Source organism: Nicotiana sylvestris, chromosome 10 (assembly GCF_000393655.2).
Source record: "Nicotiana sylvestris chromosome 10, ASM39365v2, whole genome shotgun sequence".
Classification (NCBI taxonomy): domain Eukaryota; kingdom Viridiplantae; phylum Streptophyta; class Magnoliopsida; order Solanales; family Solanaceae; genus Nicotiana; species Nicotiana sylvestris.
The window spans coordinates 72,147,112-72,160,035 of NC_091066.1; the positions used below are offsets into that span (position 1 = coordinate 72,147,112).

Consider the following 12,924-nt stretch of genomic DNA (forward strand, 5'->3'; position numbering starts at 1 on the left):
CCAACTATTTGAACCCTTAGGGGATTTTTATTGATATTTCCTCACTGTTTTGACTTTCTACTTGAACTCAGTCATGTTATATTCTACTATATTTTATAACTCAGCCATATTTACTCTGCTTTAACACTTAATTATATTCTAAATGATATTTTGGGCTGAGCACTATGTTTTACTGTTGCCCGAGTGGCTGTGATATTCTAACTGAGTAAGACCGAGGGCCTATGTTGTGAGGAAACACTGATTATAATTATGAGGCCGAGGGCCTGAGATATGTACGCCACGAGGTGGCTTGTTGATATGAGGCTGAGAGCCTAGTGATGATGCCACGAGATGACTTGATATTGCCCTTGGGCCGTAAGGGGCCCCTCCAGGAGTATGCACACTTCCAGTGAGCGCGGGTACCCATTATGATGTGAGATATAGCCCAAGGGGCTGGTATGGTTTCTGAGATATTGCCCGAGGGGTGGATTTGTTTACATTGTACCCGAGGGGCGATCCTTTATGTGTTTATATTTTCATATTTGCCTGTCATTGACTTGCTTAATTGTTAAAAAGGCATTTTATGAAGTTAAACTGAACTCAGTGGCTTTACACATCTTTACTACTTCACTATTTTTACTGGCTTTTACTGCTTCCTTATAACATATTATGTGCCTTACGTGATTTCATATTTCTCAGTCTTTATTTATGATTATTACTCACTGAGATGGAGTACTCACTTTACTATCTGCACCCCGTGTGCAGATTTAGGCGCTGCTGATCCTGCTTGCGAGGGTTGAGAGCTCCTGGCAGATTTCGAAGTTCACGAGGCAGCTGCTCGGCGTCCGTAGCCCCGTGCTTCTCCCCCTTTATCTCATTTCCTTTCTCTTGTTAGTGATTCTGTAATAGATTTGTAGATGCTTCAGACTTGTAGCATATTGGTAGATGCTCATGACTAGTGACACCCCGATGTCGGGCTGTGTTGGTTATATTTCCGTAAATTGTATTATTTACCGTATTTTTGGGATTTTATTATATTTAGTGACTTAATTTGTACTACTTTAATGCTTAAAAATGAATTGGGAATGTGTCGGCTGGCCTTGTCTTCACGTGAGGCGTCATCATGATCGGGTCAGGGTTTTGGGTCATGACAAATTGAGCTTAGTCTCGGAATAAAAAGCCCTTGGCTCCCGGCATAGATATCGCATTTGTGATGGGGGTTCACAAATGCGACCTTCGCATATGCAAAGAAAGCATCGCAAATGTGACCCCTGACATACCAGGCCTTCATCGCAAATGTGACCCCTGACATACCAGGCCTTCATCGCAAATGTGGTACAGAAATTGCAAATGCAAACTCTTCAGGCTTCGCAAAAGAGATCATTACTTTGCAAATGCAATCCTTTCCCTCAGCATCCCCGGTTCACAAATGCGATGGTCGCATTTGCGACCAAAACATCGAAATTGCAATCATACTAGAATCTTAACAAAACACTCCGAAGCTACTCCGAAACTCACCCAAGCCCCCGGGATCCAAAGCAAACACCCACACAAGTCTAAGAACGTAACACGAACTTGCTCGAGGCCTTACATCACATCAAACAACGTCAAATTCATGAATCGCACCCCATTCCAAGCTTAATGAACTTTAGAACTTCAAACATCTACATTCGATGCCAAAACCTATCAAATCACGTCCTATTGACCTCAAATTTTGCACACAAGTCACATTCGACATTACGGACCTACTCCAACTTCTGGAATCGAATTCCAACCCTGATATCAAAAGTCTACTCCCCGTCAAACTTCTCAAAACCTTCAAATTTCTAACTTTCACCAAATGACCCCGAAATGACCTACGGACCTCCAAATCCACATCCGAATGCGTTTCTAATACCTGAATTACCATACGGAGCTATTCCCAGTCTCAGAATCCCAAATGGACATCGATAACATTAAAATACACTTCCACCCCAAATTTATGAAATCCTTCCAAATGCCAACTTTCCACAATAGGTGCTGAAACGTTCCGGGGTCATCCAAAACCCAATCCGAACATACGCCCAAATCCAAAATCATTCTATGAACCTGTTAGAACCTTCAACTTCCGATTCCAAGGTTGTTTACTCAAAAATCTAACCTTAGTCAATTCTTCCAACTTAAAGCTTCCGAAATGAGAATTTTCTTTCCAAATCTACTCCGAACTTCCCGAATTTCAAATTCCGACCACGCGTACAAGTCATAATACTTGAAGTGAAGATATTCATAGCCTTAAACCGTCGAACGCAGTGCTAGAGCTCAAAATGACCGGTCGAGTAGTTACACTGAGAGTGTGAGTACGTGAGGCTTCTATTGAAGTGCATCACATAAAGCTTGCACACTGGCATATAGATATAGAGATGTCATATCCCTTATATCATTCACCTTATCATTCAGAGTTGATCTATTTTACTTGTATTGAGTTTTTATCTGATGAACTTGAAACCACGCCTACATTTTTGTAGTGTTATCTCCATATTGAACTGTAACTGCTGAGATCGTCACTACTTTCAGTCTGAAGGTTAGATTTATTGCTTATTGAGTTAGTTGTACTCACACTACACCCTGCAACTCATGTGCAGATTCATGTGCTTCCATTCACGGCGGTTGCTGAGTTGCGAAGCCCGGACCTTCGGAGATCATCGAGGTAGTTGCTCAGCGTTTTCAGAACTTGACTCTCACCCCTTATCTTTCAGTTATTTATTCTTTTTTTACCTTCTAGACAGTGTATCAGACTATGTCATTTCGTAGATTCTCATGTACTCAGCGATATCCCAATTTTTGGGAGGGATTATATATTGAATTATGACTTCTTATTCTGTTTTTAAAAGATTTCCTTTTAATTAACTGTTTTTGTATCTTTCAAAGATTTAAAATATTGGAAATGTCTGAGTAGTCAGCTTGCCTAGTACTATGATAGGCACCATCACGACAAATTGGTTTTGGGTCGTGACAATATAGAACGAGGCTGAAACTTATGAGCAAAAGAATGTGCAAACATAAGGGTAGCACAAATACCTCAATTAAACTGTAATATGGTAGTTTACCATACAATTTTTCATAAGAAGACATAAAATTGAGAACATGAAGAGGAGTGATATTAATTAAATGAACCTCAAAGAGAGAGGAATCCGGCCAAAAAGGAAAATATATTGAAGCTTGAAAGAGAAGGCATCGTATCAGATTATTAACATGTCAATGCTTTTCACGACCATTTTGAGCGGAGGTATATGGACAAGAAAAGTGATGAATAATTCCATGCTTGCTAAAAAAAGAACGAAAATAAGAATTGGTATATTCTCTGCCATTATCGGATTGAAAATATGCAATAGATGAAATGAAAATGTTTGAGACCATTTTATAGAACTCTTTGAATTTATCAAACTCCTCTGGCTTGTTCCACATTAAATAAATCCAAGAGTACTTTGTGTAGTCATCAAGAAATAAACTATAATAACGAAAATAAGAATTTGAACTAAATGGAGCTTGCCACACATCTTAATGAATTAAAACAAAAGGAGAGTTTGCAATATTATGAGAAGAATTAAATTGCAACTTACATTGTTTGCCCAGGTGACAAATACTGCAACCAGAATTTTCAAAAGATGAATACATGGAATAAAATCCCTACGAACTAAAGCTGCAAGAGAACGTTGCCTCGAATGGCCTAAACATTGGTGCCAAAGAAAGGAAGGCGAGCTAACACTTGAAAGAGCAACATGAGAGGAGCGACTGGAGACTGTGAAAACTGGATAGAGAGAGCCATTATTCTCACAATCGAGTAACACTTGCTTGGTCTTCTTGTCCTTAACAAAAAACCAGAGTCAGTGAACTCAATGAGATAATTTTTATTATTTCTTACATAAACGCTGAACTGATATTATATTCCTTTGTAAAGAGGAAACATATAAAATATTCTTTAATCTAAGAGGATTTGAAGATGTAATAATAGACGAAGAGCCAGTAGATAAAATGGGAAGGAGATTACCATTTCCAATCATCACCTGTGAAGAATCAGTGTAAGCAGAGGGAGATGATAATAGAGATTGATTGTTCGTCATATGCGCAGAAGCACCAGAATCAGGATACTATACAGAAGGTTGGACTTCCTCCAAATTCATAGCAGCAAATGATTTTGGTAGTGAATTGGGAACATAAGAATGATTTAAACGGTTCCTATACTCGAGAGCATTGTGATTAAAATAAAAATAGATTTGACATTGTTTAATCGATGTGAAAGGAGGTCGACCAAGAACTCCATCACCTCGAGAGGAAGGACAAAATTTTTGTTGAAAACCAGCCCATTGATTTGAGAAATTAGAGTGAGAAGAGTATTGACATTGACCCCTGTCTTTGTTTGATTTACCACGACCACGTCAATTGTATGATACTTTTGAATATGTATTAGTATGAGATAAACTAGAAGAATGGGGTTGAGAAACTGGTTGTGTTGGAGTGGAAGAAACTAAGGCAGTGTAAGAAGTGGAATCGTCATTATTTGTTGCAGTAATATGTTCTTTTTCAGTGAAGTGACAGACTCAATGCTATTAAAGTTGGCAGAGTTGCTGTAGCATTCAATCTAGAGACAAAAGGTCGATAGGAACATGGAAGTCCTTGCATGCTTGGGTTACTAAATCATCATCAGAAACTGGTTTTTCAACTGCTCTTAGTGAACAAGCAAGATAGTGGATTTGTTGACGATAATCCTTCATGGAAAGTGAGCCTTTCTTAAAATTCTGAAATTTTGATTTCAGATGAATTGACGAGGATGAAACCTGATTAATGTAGAGAGAAGCAAGAACATCCCATGCCCCTTTAGAGGTTTCACGAGCATAGTTAAGAAGGTAATCAAGAACTGGAGGTGAAAGAGTGTCATTGATCCAACTAAGTGTTATAGTGTCACATTGAATCCACAGTCGATACTCATTATGGCTTGATACTGGACATGGAATAGAGCCATCAACCAAAGAAATAAGGTTGTGACTTTTTAGAACAGTAAGAAAAACCTATTTACATGTAAGATAATTAAGATATGTCAACTCAATGGGTACAAAACCTATAATATTAGAAATAGTTAGAGGAGTATTTGGAACCCAAAAAGGATTGAGAGGAGATCGTCTGATTTTCAGAAGAAGTTTGAGTGGAAGAAGAAGTTTGGGAAGCCATGGTGCTCATGATACTAAGTTGAAGTTTAAAATATAGAATAGTTTACAAAGGCCTGCATGAGTTTAAAAGGCCAGAAGTACTCTCATTTATATAAGATACAAATATGAAACTATCAATGAAACTAACTACAACATATCCGTACAACACTATTTACAATAATATCCTTGTCACTATCTCTTCAATGCAACTTCAGAATCAGATTTGAAGTTCTTCTATCTTTCCATTGCAACTTCAGAAAAATTGGATCTTAAGTAATTTTATCTCTTCATTGCAACTTCAAAAATCGGATTTTAAGTTATTCTATCTTTTCAATGCAACTGCTAAAATTCGGATCCTAAGTTCTGGAATATAAACTTGTTCTTCGATTTTCAATAATTGAACACATAATTCAACGCTTAAATCTACCTCAAATGAACACAAATTTGAAATATAACTTTCAAATTTAATAAAAAACAAACACCAATTATCAAATTATCAAAACAACAACAAATCTAACAAACTCATTTTGCAACTAAGCATAAGAAGAAACCCTAAGCACAATCTACAATGTGTTTACAACTAAGGAGAAGAAGAAGAAATCAAATGACTCGTGGATACGTTTGACATGAACACATAGAAGAAAAAAGCAACAACAAAGCTCTCTTGTATACATAGGACATAAATATAGAGAAAAAGAAAGTAGTGGAAAAAAAGAAGAGAAAAGTGTATTTGATGTTACCCAACAATCGAGTATCAGTTAATTATTTTTTGCTCATTCGGTACAGATTAAATGAAGGTGACCAAATAGGGCCCCCATGAAATTTTTACCATCCAAATTGTTTCAAAAAATTGCATAAATATGATACTTCTGGGGTGATCTTTAACTTTAGACCCCCGATTGCCTATGAGCAAAATTTCAAGGTCAAAAGTTAAAAGTGTTGCCCACGGGGTAAGTGAACGAAAACACTTGTTGAACTTGAAGTTCGACCCCTGAGGCAAGCGGGGATAAAAATTCAAGACTATCCACTTTTAGGGCTATTTGTGTACTTCACCCTAATAGTTTGTTAAGGGATTTTATTTAGAGAAAACTACGCTATATAGCCGCCCCAAGAAATAATAGCCGGTAAATTATATATTTTTTGTATAATAATATATAAGATACATATTTTATATATAATCAGTATATATTTTATATATTTGACTAGCAGATTCAATTATTTTTTGTTGACTGGCAAAATGTGTAACTTGCCCATTTATTTATTTGGAAGTATTAACCTAAATAACCGCTTACCCAACCGATTAAACTAAAATAATTGATCGATGTACTATATATGTATAATAATTCATATTATAATCGTATATAGTCGATTTCTAATATATATCGTAAATCTAACCGACTATTCTGTAAAGATCCTTTTATTTGTGACGCTAGTCGAGGATAGCTGTCAAAACTTTAGAGAGCTAAGGCCTAAGGGCGAAGGACAACATATAGAGTATGCATTAGTTTGAAGAAGATTCTGTGTTCTTGTCATCCCCATCCCTGAATCTGTTTTTTTCATCCCCTTCTTATCTCTACTTCTATCCCTAGTGTTCTGGTTGTTCTCAATGTTCTTACTTCTTACGTTCCAAGTATTCAAGTGTAACAAGGTATTATATACCTATAAATAAAAAAATTTGAAATTTATTATTTTAATTATGCTACAATATTTGTGTGAATAGACTTTTGAAACTTATACTTTCGAATATTCCATAACATTTGTGTGACACTAAAAAAACTTGTCAATAAGAGTAAGATAAAAAATCAAGTTAAATTGTTGCTGAATTTAGAAAATTTTTATCTTCTTTAAACGGATTTAAAAAGAAAATTGGGTTCTCTGATGACCCAAAATGTCATCTTTAATTTAAAATCATTCCTGTGTTCTAAGACCTCGAAAGGCACTATTTATTATTCTTCGACTTGTGTGCGCAATCCGTAAAATTTTTTGGAATGTTTTTATATAAAAAATGAATTAAAATATGAAATAGAGCTTTAAAACTCAACTGAGTTGACTTTGGCAAACATTTCTACCAAACGGACACGGATAGGTATTTTGACAATTTCAATAGGTCCGTATAGTGATTTGGGACTTGGGCATATGCCCGAAATCGAATTCGGCGGTCGCTAGCTCAAGTTATAGCCATTTAACGGAAACCATAAATCTTAAGGCTAAAGGTTCCAAAGTTTGACCACGGATTTGACTTTATTGAGATCGGACTCGGATTGAGATTTTGAAAATTGGAATAGCTCTGTTATGTCATTTATGACTTTTGTGCCAAATTTGAAGTTATTCCAGATTCATTTGACATGTTTTGGCACGAGTTTTGTAAATTGAAAAGTTTGAAACTCATAAGTCCGAATCGAAGTGTGAATTATAATTTTGATGTATTTTGACGTGATTTGAAATCTCGAGTAAGTACGTATTATGTTACGGGACTTGTTGGTATATTTGAACGGGATACCGAGTGGCTCGGGTGAGTTTCAGGGTGAGTTTTGAGCGAGTCTGGGCATTTCGACACTCTGATATTGTTCTGGAACTTTGGAAGTGCGGACTGCACATTTCCGAGTGTTGTGGCACATTTTTGAGTGCTAAGGCAGAAGAAAAAGTGTTGTGGTAGATGAAAAATGTGGATCGTAGAGGAAAACTGCGGACCGCACAATTCCACTCCCGGCCGCACTTTAAAGATTTTTGCAGATGCAATAATCTGATTTCGGAAGCTTACATCTTTTAATTTATAAGAAATTTGGGGATGATTCAAACACGAAAGTTGTAGCCCTTTGAATCTAGTTTCCAGGAAAGTATAGAAATAATCATTGGACATTTGAAGAGAAAGTTATGATAAAATTACTAAATTCTGGTAGTGCACAAGTTCCGAAGTGCGGCCATACAATTTGGATTGCGGCCGCAGAAGTTGGAAATGTGCGGAACGCACATTGGGAGGTCAGAGGGTGTACTATATAACTAAGGTTTAGGGTATTATTTTATTTTTGGACATTAGGAGCTCGGTTTGAGACTATTTTTCGTGGGTTTTTCAAGAAATTCATTGGGGTAAGTGATTCTAACACAGATTTGGTTAATATACATGAATATATCATTGTTTTCATTATTCAATTAGTATTTCTAGATGGAAACCTAGGAAAATTATAGAAACTTCATAAACTATGGATTGGTATGGCGACGTCAGTACTTATCTTCCAGAGGCTATGGAGTTTAGGAACAATTTCACATCTATTATACTCTATCGTGCGATTTTTATTCGATCAATGATTATTGAACCGTTCTACTCTTGTTCTCTCGGAGATGGAGAGAATACGATCTACATCTATAGCCGGACAAGAGCTAGAGTCCTCGGTGACAGCCACGACTAGGGGCAGAGGCTGAGGTCGACGTCGCGCTAGAGGCCGAGTTAGAGGCAGAGGCAGAGCTCAATTTAGAGCTCGAGCAGCAACGCATGTTGTAGAACCTCAAGTGGATTTAGAAGCAGAGGTTCCAGCTCAGACGGTACCTGTTGGACCAGTTCAGGTTCTGGAAGGATTCATAGCTACTCTAGTGCTGCATGACGCACTAGTCCGTTTGGTGAGTCTTATGGAGGGTGTGGCCCAAAATGGTGCATTTCCAGTGGCACCAACCATCTCACAGGCTGGGGGAGGAGCACAAACTCCCACTACTCCCGCTACAGAACAGATAGCTCCCCACAATCAGGCTCCAGTCGCCCATCTAGTTGGGGTAGTTCAACTAGTTGTTGCAGCATAGGCCAGTGACAGGCCTCCTTTGTCTTGCGGCTGCAGAAGTTGGAAATGTGCGACCGCACTTGGAAATGTGCGGAACGCATATTGGGAGTTCAGAGGGTGTACTATATAATCTAGGTTTAGGGTATTATTTCATTTTCGTACTTTAGAAACTCAGTTTGGGACGATTTTTTGTGGGTTTTTCAAGATTTTCATTGGGGTAAGTGATTATAACACATATTTGGTTAGTGTACATGAATATATCATTGTTTTCATCATTCAATTAGTATTTTGAGAGTAAATCTAGGGAAAATGATAGAAAGTTCATAAACTATAAATTAGTACAAAGACGTCTGTACTTATCTTCTAGAGGCTATGGAGTTTAGGAACAATTTCACTTCTATTATACTCTGTCATGCGATTTTTATTCTATCGATGACGATTGAACCATTCTATTCTTATTCTCTCACAGATGGCGAGAACACTTTCTACATCTACAGCCGAACAAGAGCCAGAGCCCTAGTGACAGCTACGACTAGGGGCAGAGGCCGAGACCGAGGCCGCGCTAGAGGCCGAGGTAGAGGCAGAGTCAAAGCTCAATCTAGAGCTCGAGTAGCAACACATGTAGTAGAAACTCAAGTTGATTTAGAAGCGGAGGTTCCAGCTCAAGCGGTACCTGTTGGACCAGTTCAGGTTCCTGAAGTATTCATAGCTACTCTAATGTTGCAGGACGCTCTAGTCCGTTTGGTGAGTCTTATGGAGGGTGTGGCCTAAAATAATGCATTTCCAGTGGCACCAGCCGTCTCACAAGCTAGGTGAGGAGCACAAACTCCCACTATTCCCGCTCCGAAACAGATAGCTCCCCAGAATCAGGCTCCAATTGCCCATCCAGCTGGGGTAGTTCAACCAGTTGTTGTGGTACAGGCTGGTGACAGGCCTTCTTTGTCTTCGGAGGATGAGATTGGACAAGTTTACCAAGCTATTTCCAACCCAATTCAGTGGAACACCTTCTGAAGACACACAAGATTTTCTTGAACGCTGCTATGAAGTATTGCAGAACATGGGAATAGTTGAAAGCAATAGGGTTGATTTTGCTGTATTTCAAATGACTGGTTCTGCCAAGAGGTGGTGGAGAGATTATGTATTTACTAGACTAGTTGGTTCGCCTGCACTTACTTGGGAGCAGTTCTCGCAGCTATTCCTGGAGAATTTCTTTCCTATCACACTAAGGGTGAATTACCGTAGACAATTCGACCGCCTCCAGCATGGCAGTATGTCAGTCACATAGTATGAGACCTACTTTGTGGATTTAGCCTGTCATGCTATTTTTCTTTTTCCTACCGAGAAAGAGAGGGTGAGGAGATTCATTGATGGACTCGTTCAGCATATCAAGCTACAAATGGCCAAGGAGACTGGGAGTGAGATTTCTTTTCAGACGGCTGCTAATGTCACCAGGCGAATTGAGATGGTTCTTTCTCAGGAGAGAGGCCCAGTGTCAGATAAGAGGCCCCGTCATTCAGGTAACTTCAGATGTGCCTCATCTGGAGGGAGGGGTACTTTTGGTAGGGGATATCCCCCCAGGCCTTTTTATTCTGCATTAGACTTCTTACGGTGCTTTAGGGAGTCATGGTTATTCTGTTCCTTGCCTTGGATAGTCAGCATATAATGAACATTCAACTCCTATCAGTACACCACCACTTCAGAGTCACTACAGTGGTTATCCAACCCGTCCAGGTCAGCTTCAACTTCAACAACCACGACAGCAGGATGGGTGTTATGTATGTGGGAACATTGGTCACATCAAGAGGCATTGCCCTAGGTTGTTGGGCAGCAGATCCCAGCAGAATTCTCGTGCCATCATACCAGCACCAGTTGCTACATCGCCCGCCCGACCAACTAGGGGCAGGGGTCAGAATGTTATAGGTGGAGGTCACACTACTAGAGTTGGAGGTCAGATTGTTATAGGTGGAGGCCAGCCAGCTATGGACTATCCCAAAGATGTAGTTCAGACTGGTGGGCCCAGCCCCGATTCTATGCTTTCCCAGCTAGTCCTGAGGCCGAGTCATCCGATGTCGTGATCACAGGTATTGTCCCAGTTTGTCATAAAGATTTCTTAGTTCTATTTGATCCAGGATCTACTTATTCTTATGTGTCCTCCTACTTTGCTTCATATTTGGTTGCGCCTCATGATTCTCTGAGTGTGTCTGTAAATGTGTCCACTACGGTGGGAGATTCTATTGTGGTAGATCATGTCTATCGTTCGTGAGTGGTTACTATTAGGAGTCTTGAGACTAGTGTGGATCTTCTACTTCTCGACATGGTAGATTTTGACATCATATTGGGTATGGATTGGCTATCACTTTATCTTGCTATATTGGATTGACATGCCAAGATGGTGACCGTATCCATGTCGGGGTTGCCTCTATTAGAGTGAAAATGAACTCCTGGTCATTCTATCAGCATGGTTATTTCTTATATGAAGGGTCGGGGTATGGTCGAGAAGGGTTGTCTAGCCTACTTGGCTTATATTCACGATCCCAGTGTGGATGTTCCTTCTATGTACTCAGTTCTTGTTGTTCGTGAATTTCCAGAAGTATTTCCTGCAAATCTACCGGGGATGCCACCTGACAGAGATATTGAGTTCTGTATTGATCTAGCTTCGGGTACTCAGCCCATTTCTATTCCACCATACCGTATGACCCCGTTGGAGTTGAAAGAATTGAAGGAGCAGTTACAAGACTTACTTGATCAGGGATTCATTAGACCTATTGTCTCACCTTGGGGTGCACTAGTGTTGTTTGTAAAGAAGAAAGATGGCGCTATGCGGATGTGTATATTAACGACAATTGAACACAGTCACTATCAAGAACTAATATATGTTTCCAAGAATCGATGATTTATTTGATCAACTTCAGGGTGCCAAGGTGTTTTCGAAGATTGACCTAAGCTCTGGCTATCATCAGCTGAAGATTAGGACATCTGATGTCCCTAAGATAGCTTTTCGGACCCAGTATGGGCATTATGAATTCCTAGTGATGTCATTTGGGCTTACTAATGCCCCATTAGCATTTATGGATTTGAGAAATCGGGTGTTCAAGCCTTATACAGATTCTTTTGTGGTTGTATTCATTGATGACATCTTGATTTACTCCAGCAGCCGAGAGGAGCATGAACAACATCTTCAGATTGTGCTTCATACTTTGAAGAATAATCAGTTATATGCCAAATTTTCAAAATGCGAGTTTTAGTTAAACTCAGTTGCCTTTTTGGGGCATGTTGTATCGGTAGAAGGCATAAAGGTCGATCCTAAGAAGATTGAAAAAGTTTAGAACTGGCCTAGACCTACTATAGTTACAGAGATACGAAGTTTCCTGGGTTTGGCAGATTATTATTGCCGGTTCGTGGAAGGGTTTTCATCTATAGCAAACCCATTGACCAGACTGACCCAGAAAGGTGTTCCATTCAGATGGTCAGCTGAGTGTGAGTTGAGCTTCCAGAAGCTCAAGACTGCTTTGACTATGACGCCAGTGTTGGTGTTGCCCACAAGTTCGGGATCATACACATTGTATTGTGATGCATCTTGTATCGAACTTGGTGAAGTATTAATGCAAGATGGCAAGGTGATTGCATATGTGTCACGACAGTTGAAAGTCCGTGAGAAGAATTATCTTGTTCATGACTTAGAATTGGCAACCGTTGTTCATGCGTCGAATATTTGGAGACACTACCTTTACGGCGTGTCATGTGAAGTATTCACAGATCATCATAGTCTACAATATCTATTCAAATAGAAAGATCTTAATTTGAGGCAGAGAAGATGGTTGGGGCTGTTGAAAGACTACGATATCACTATTCTGTATCACCCAGTAAAGGCCAATGTGGTGGCCAATGCTTTGAGTAGAAAGGTTGTAAGTATGGGAAGCCTTGCATATATTCTAGTTGGTGAGAGACCTCTTGCTGCAGATGTTCAAATGTTGGCCAATCAATTTGTAAGG

General features: G+C 39.2%; 1 protein-coding gene across 1 annotated transcript; it reads left to right on the forward strand.

Moving 5' to 3' along the window:
* Positions 1 to 10,328: 10,328 nt before the first annotated feature.
* Positions 10,329 to 12,177, forward strand: LOC138879504 (uncharacterized). The gene is made up of 5 exons (XM_070159119.1): positions 10,329 to 10,449; positions 10,589 to 10,942; positions 11,062 to 11,171; positions 11,412 to 11,729; positions 11,845 to 12,177. Exons 1-5 carry the CDS (start codon positions 10,329 to 10,331, stop codon positions 12,175 to 12,177), a joined length of 1,236 nt encoding a protein of 411 aa, XP_070015220.1.
* The last annotated feature ends 747 nt before the right edge of the window (positions 12,178 to 12,924 follow it).

Excerpts from the sequence above, each read along its gene's own strand:
- LOC138879504 (XM_070159119.1), top strand. The coding sequence starts at position 10,329 with ATGGCCAAGGAGACTGGGAGTGAGATTTCTTTTCAGACGGCTGCTAAT. Across the intron at positions 10,450-10,588 it reads TAAGAGGCCCCGTCATTCAG|CATATAATGAACATTCAACT; the intron begins GTAACTTCAGAT and ends TTGGATAGTCAG. Across the intron at positions 10,943-11,061 it reads CAAAGATGTAGTTCAGACTG|GATCTACTTATTCTTATGTG; the intron begins GTGGGCCCAGCC and ends TATTTGATCCAG.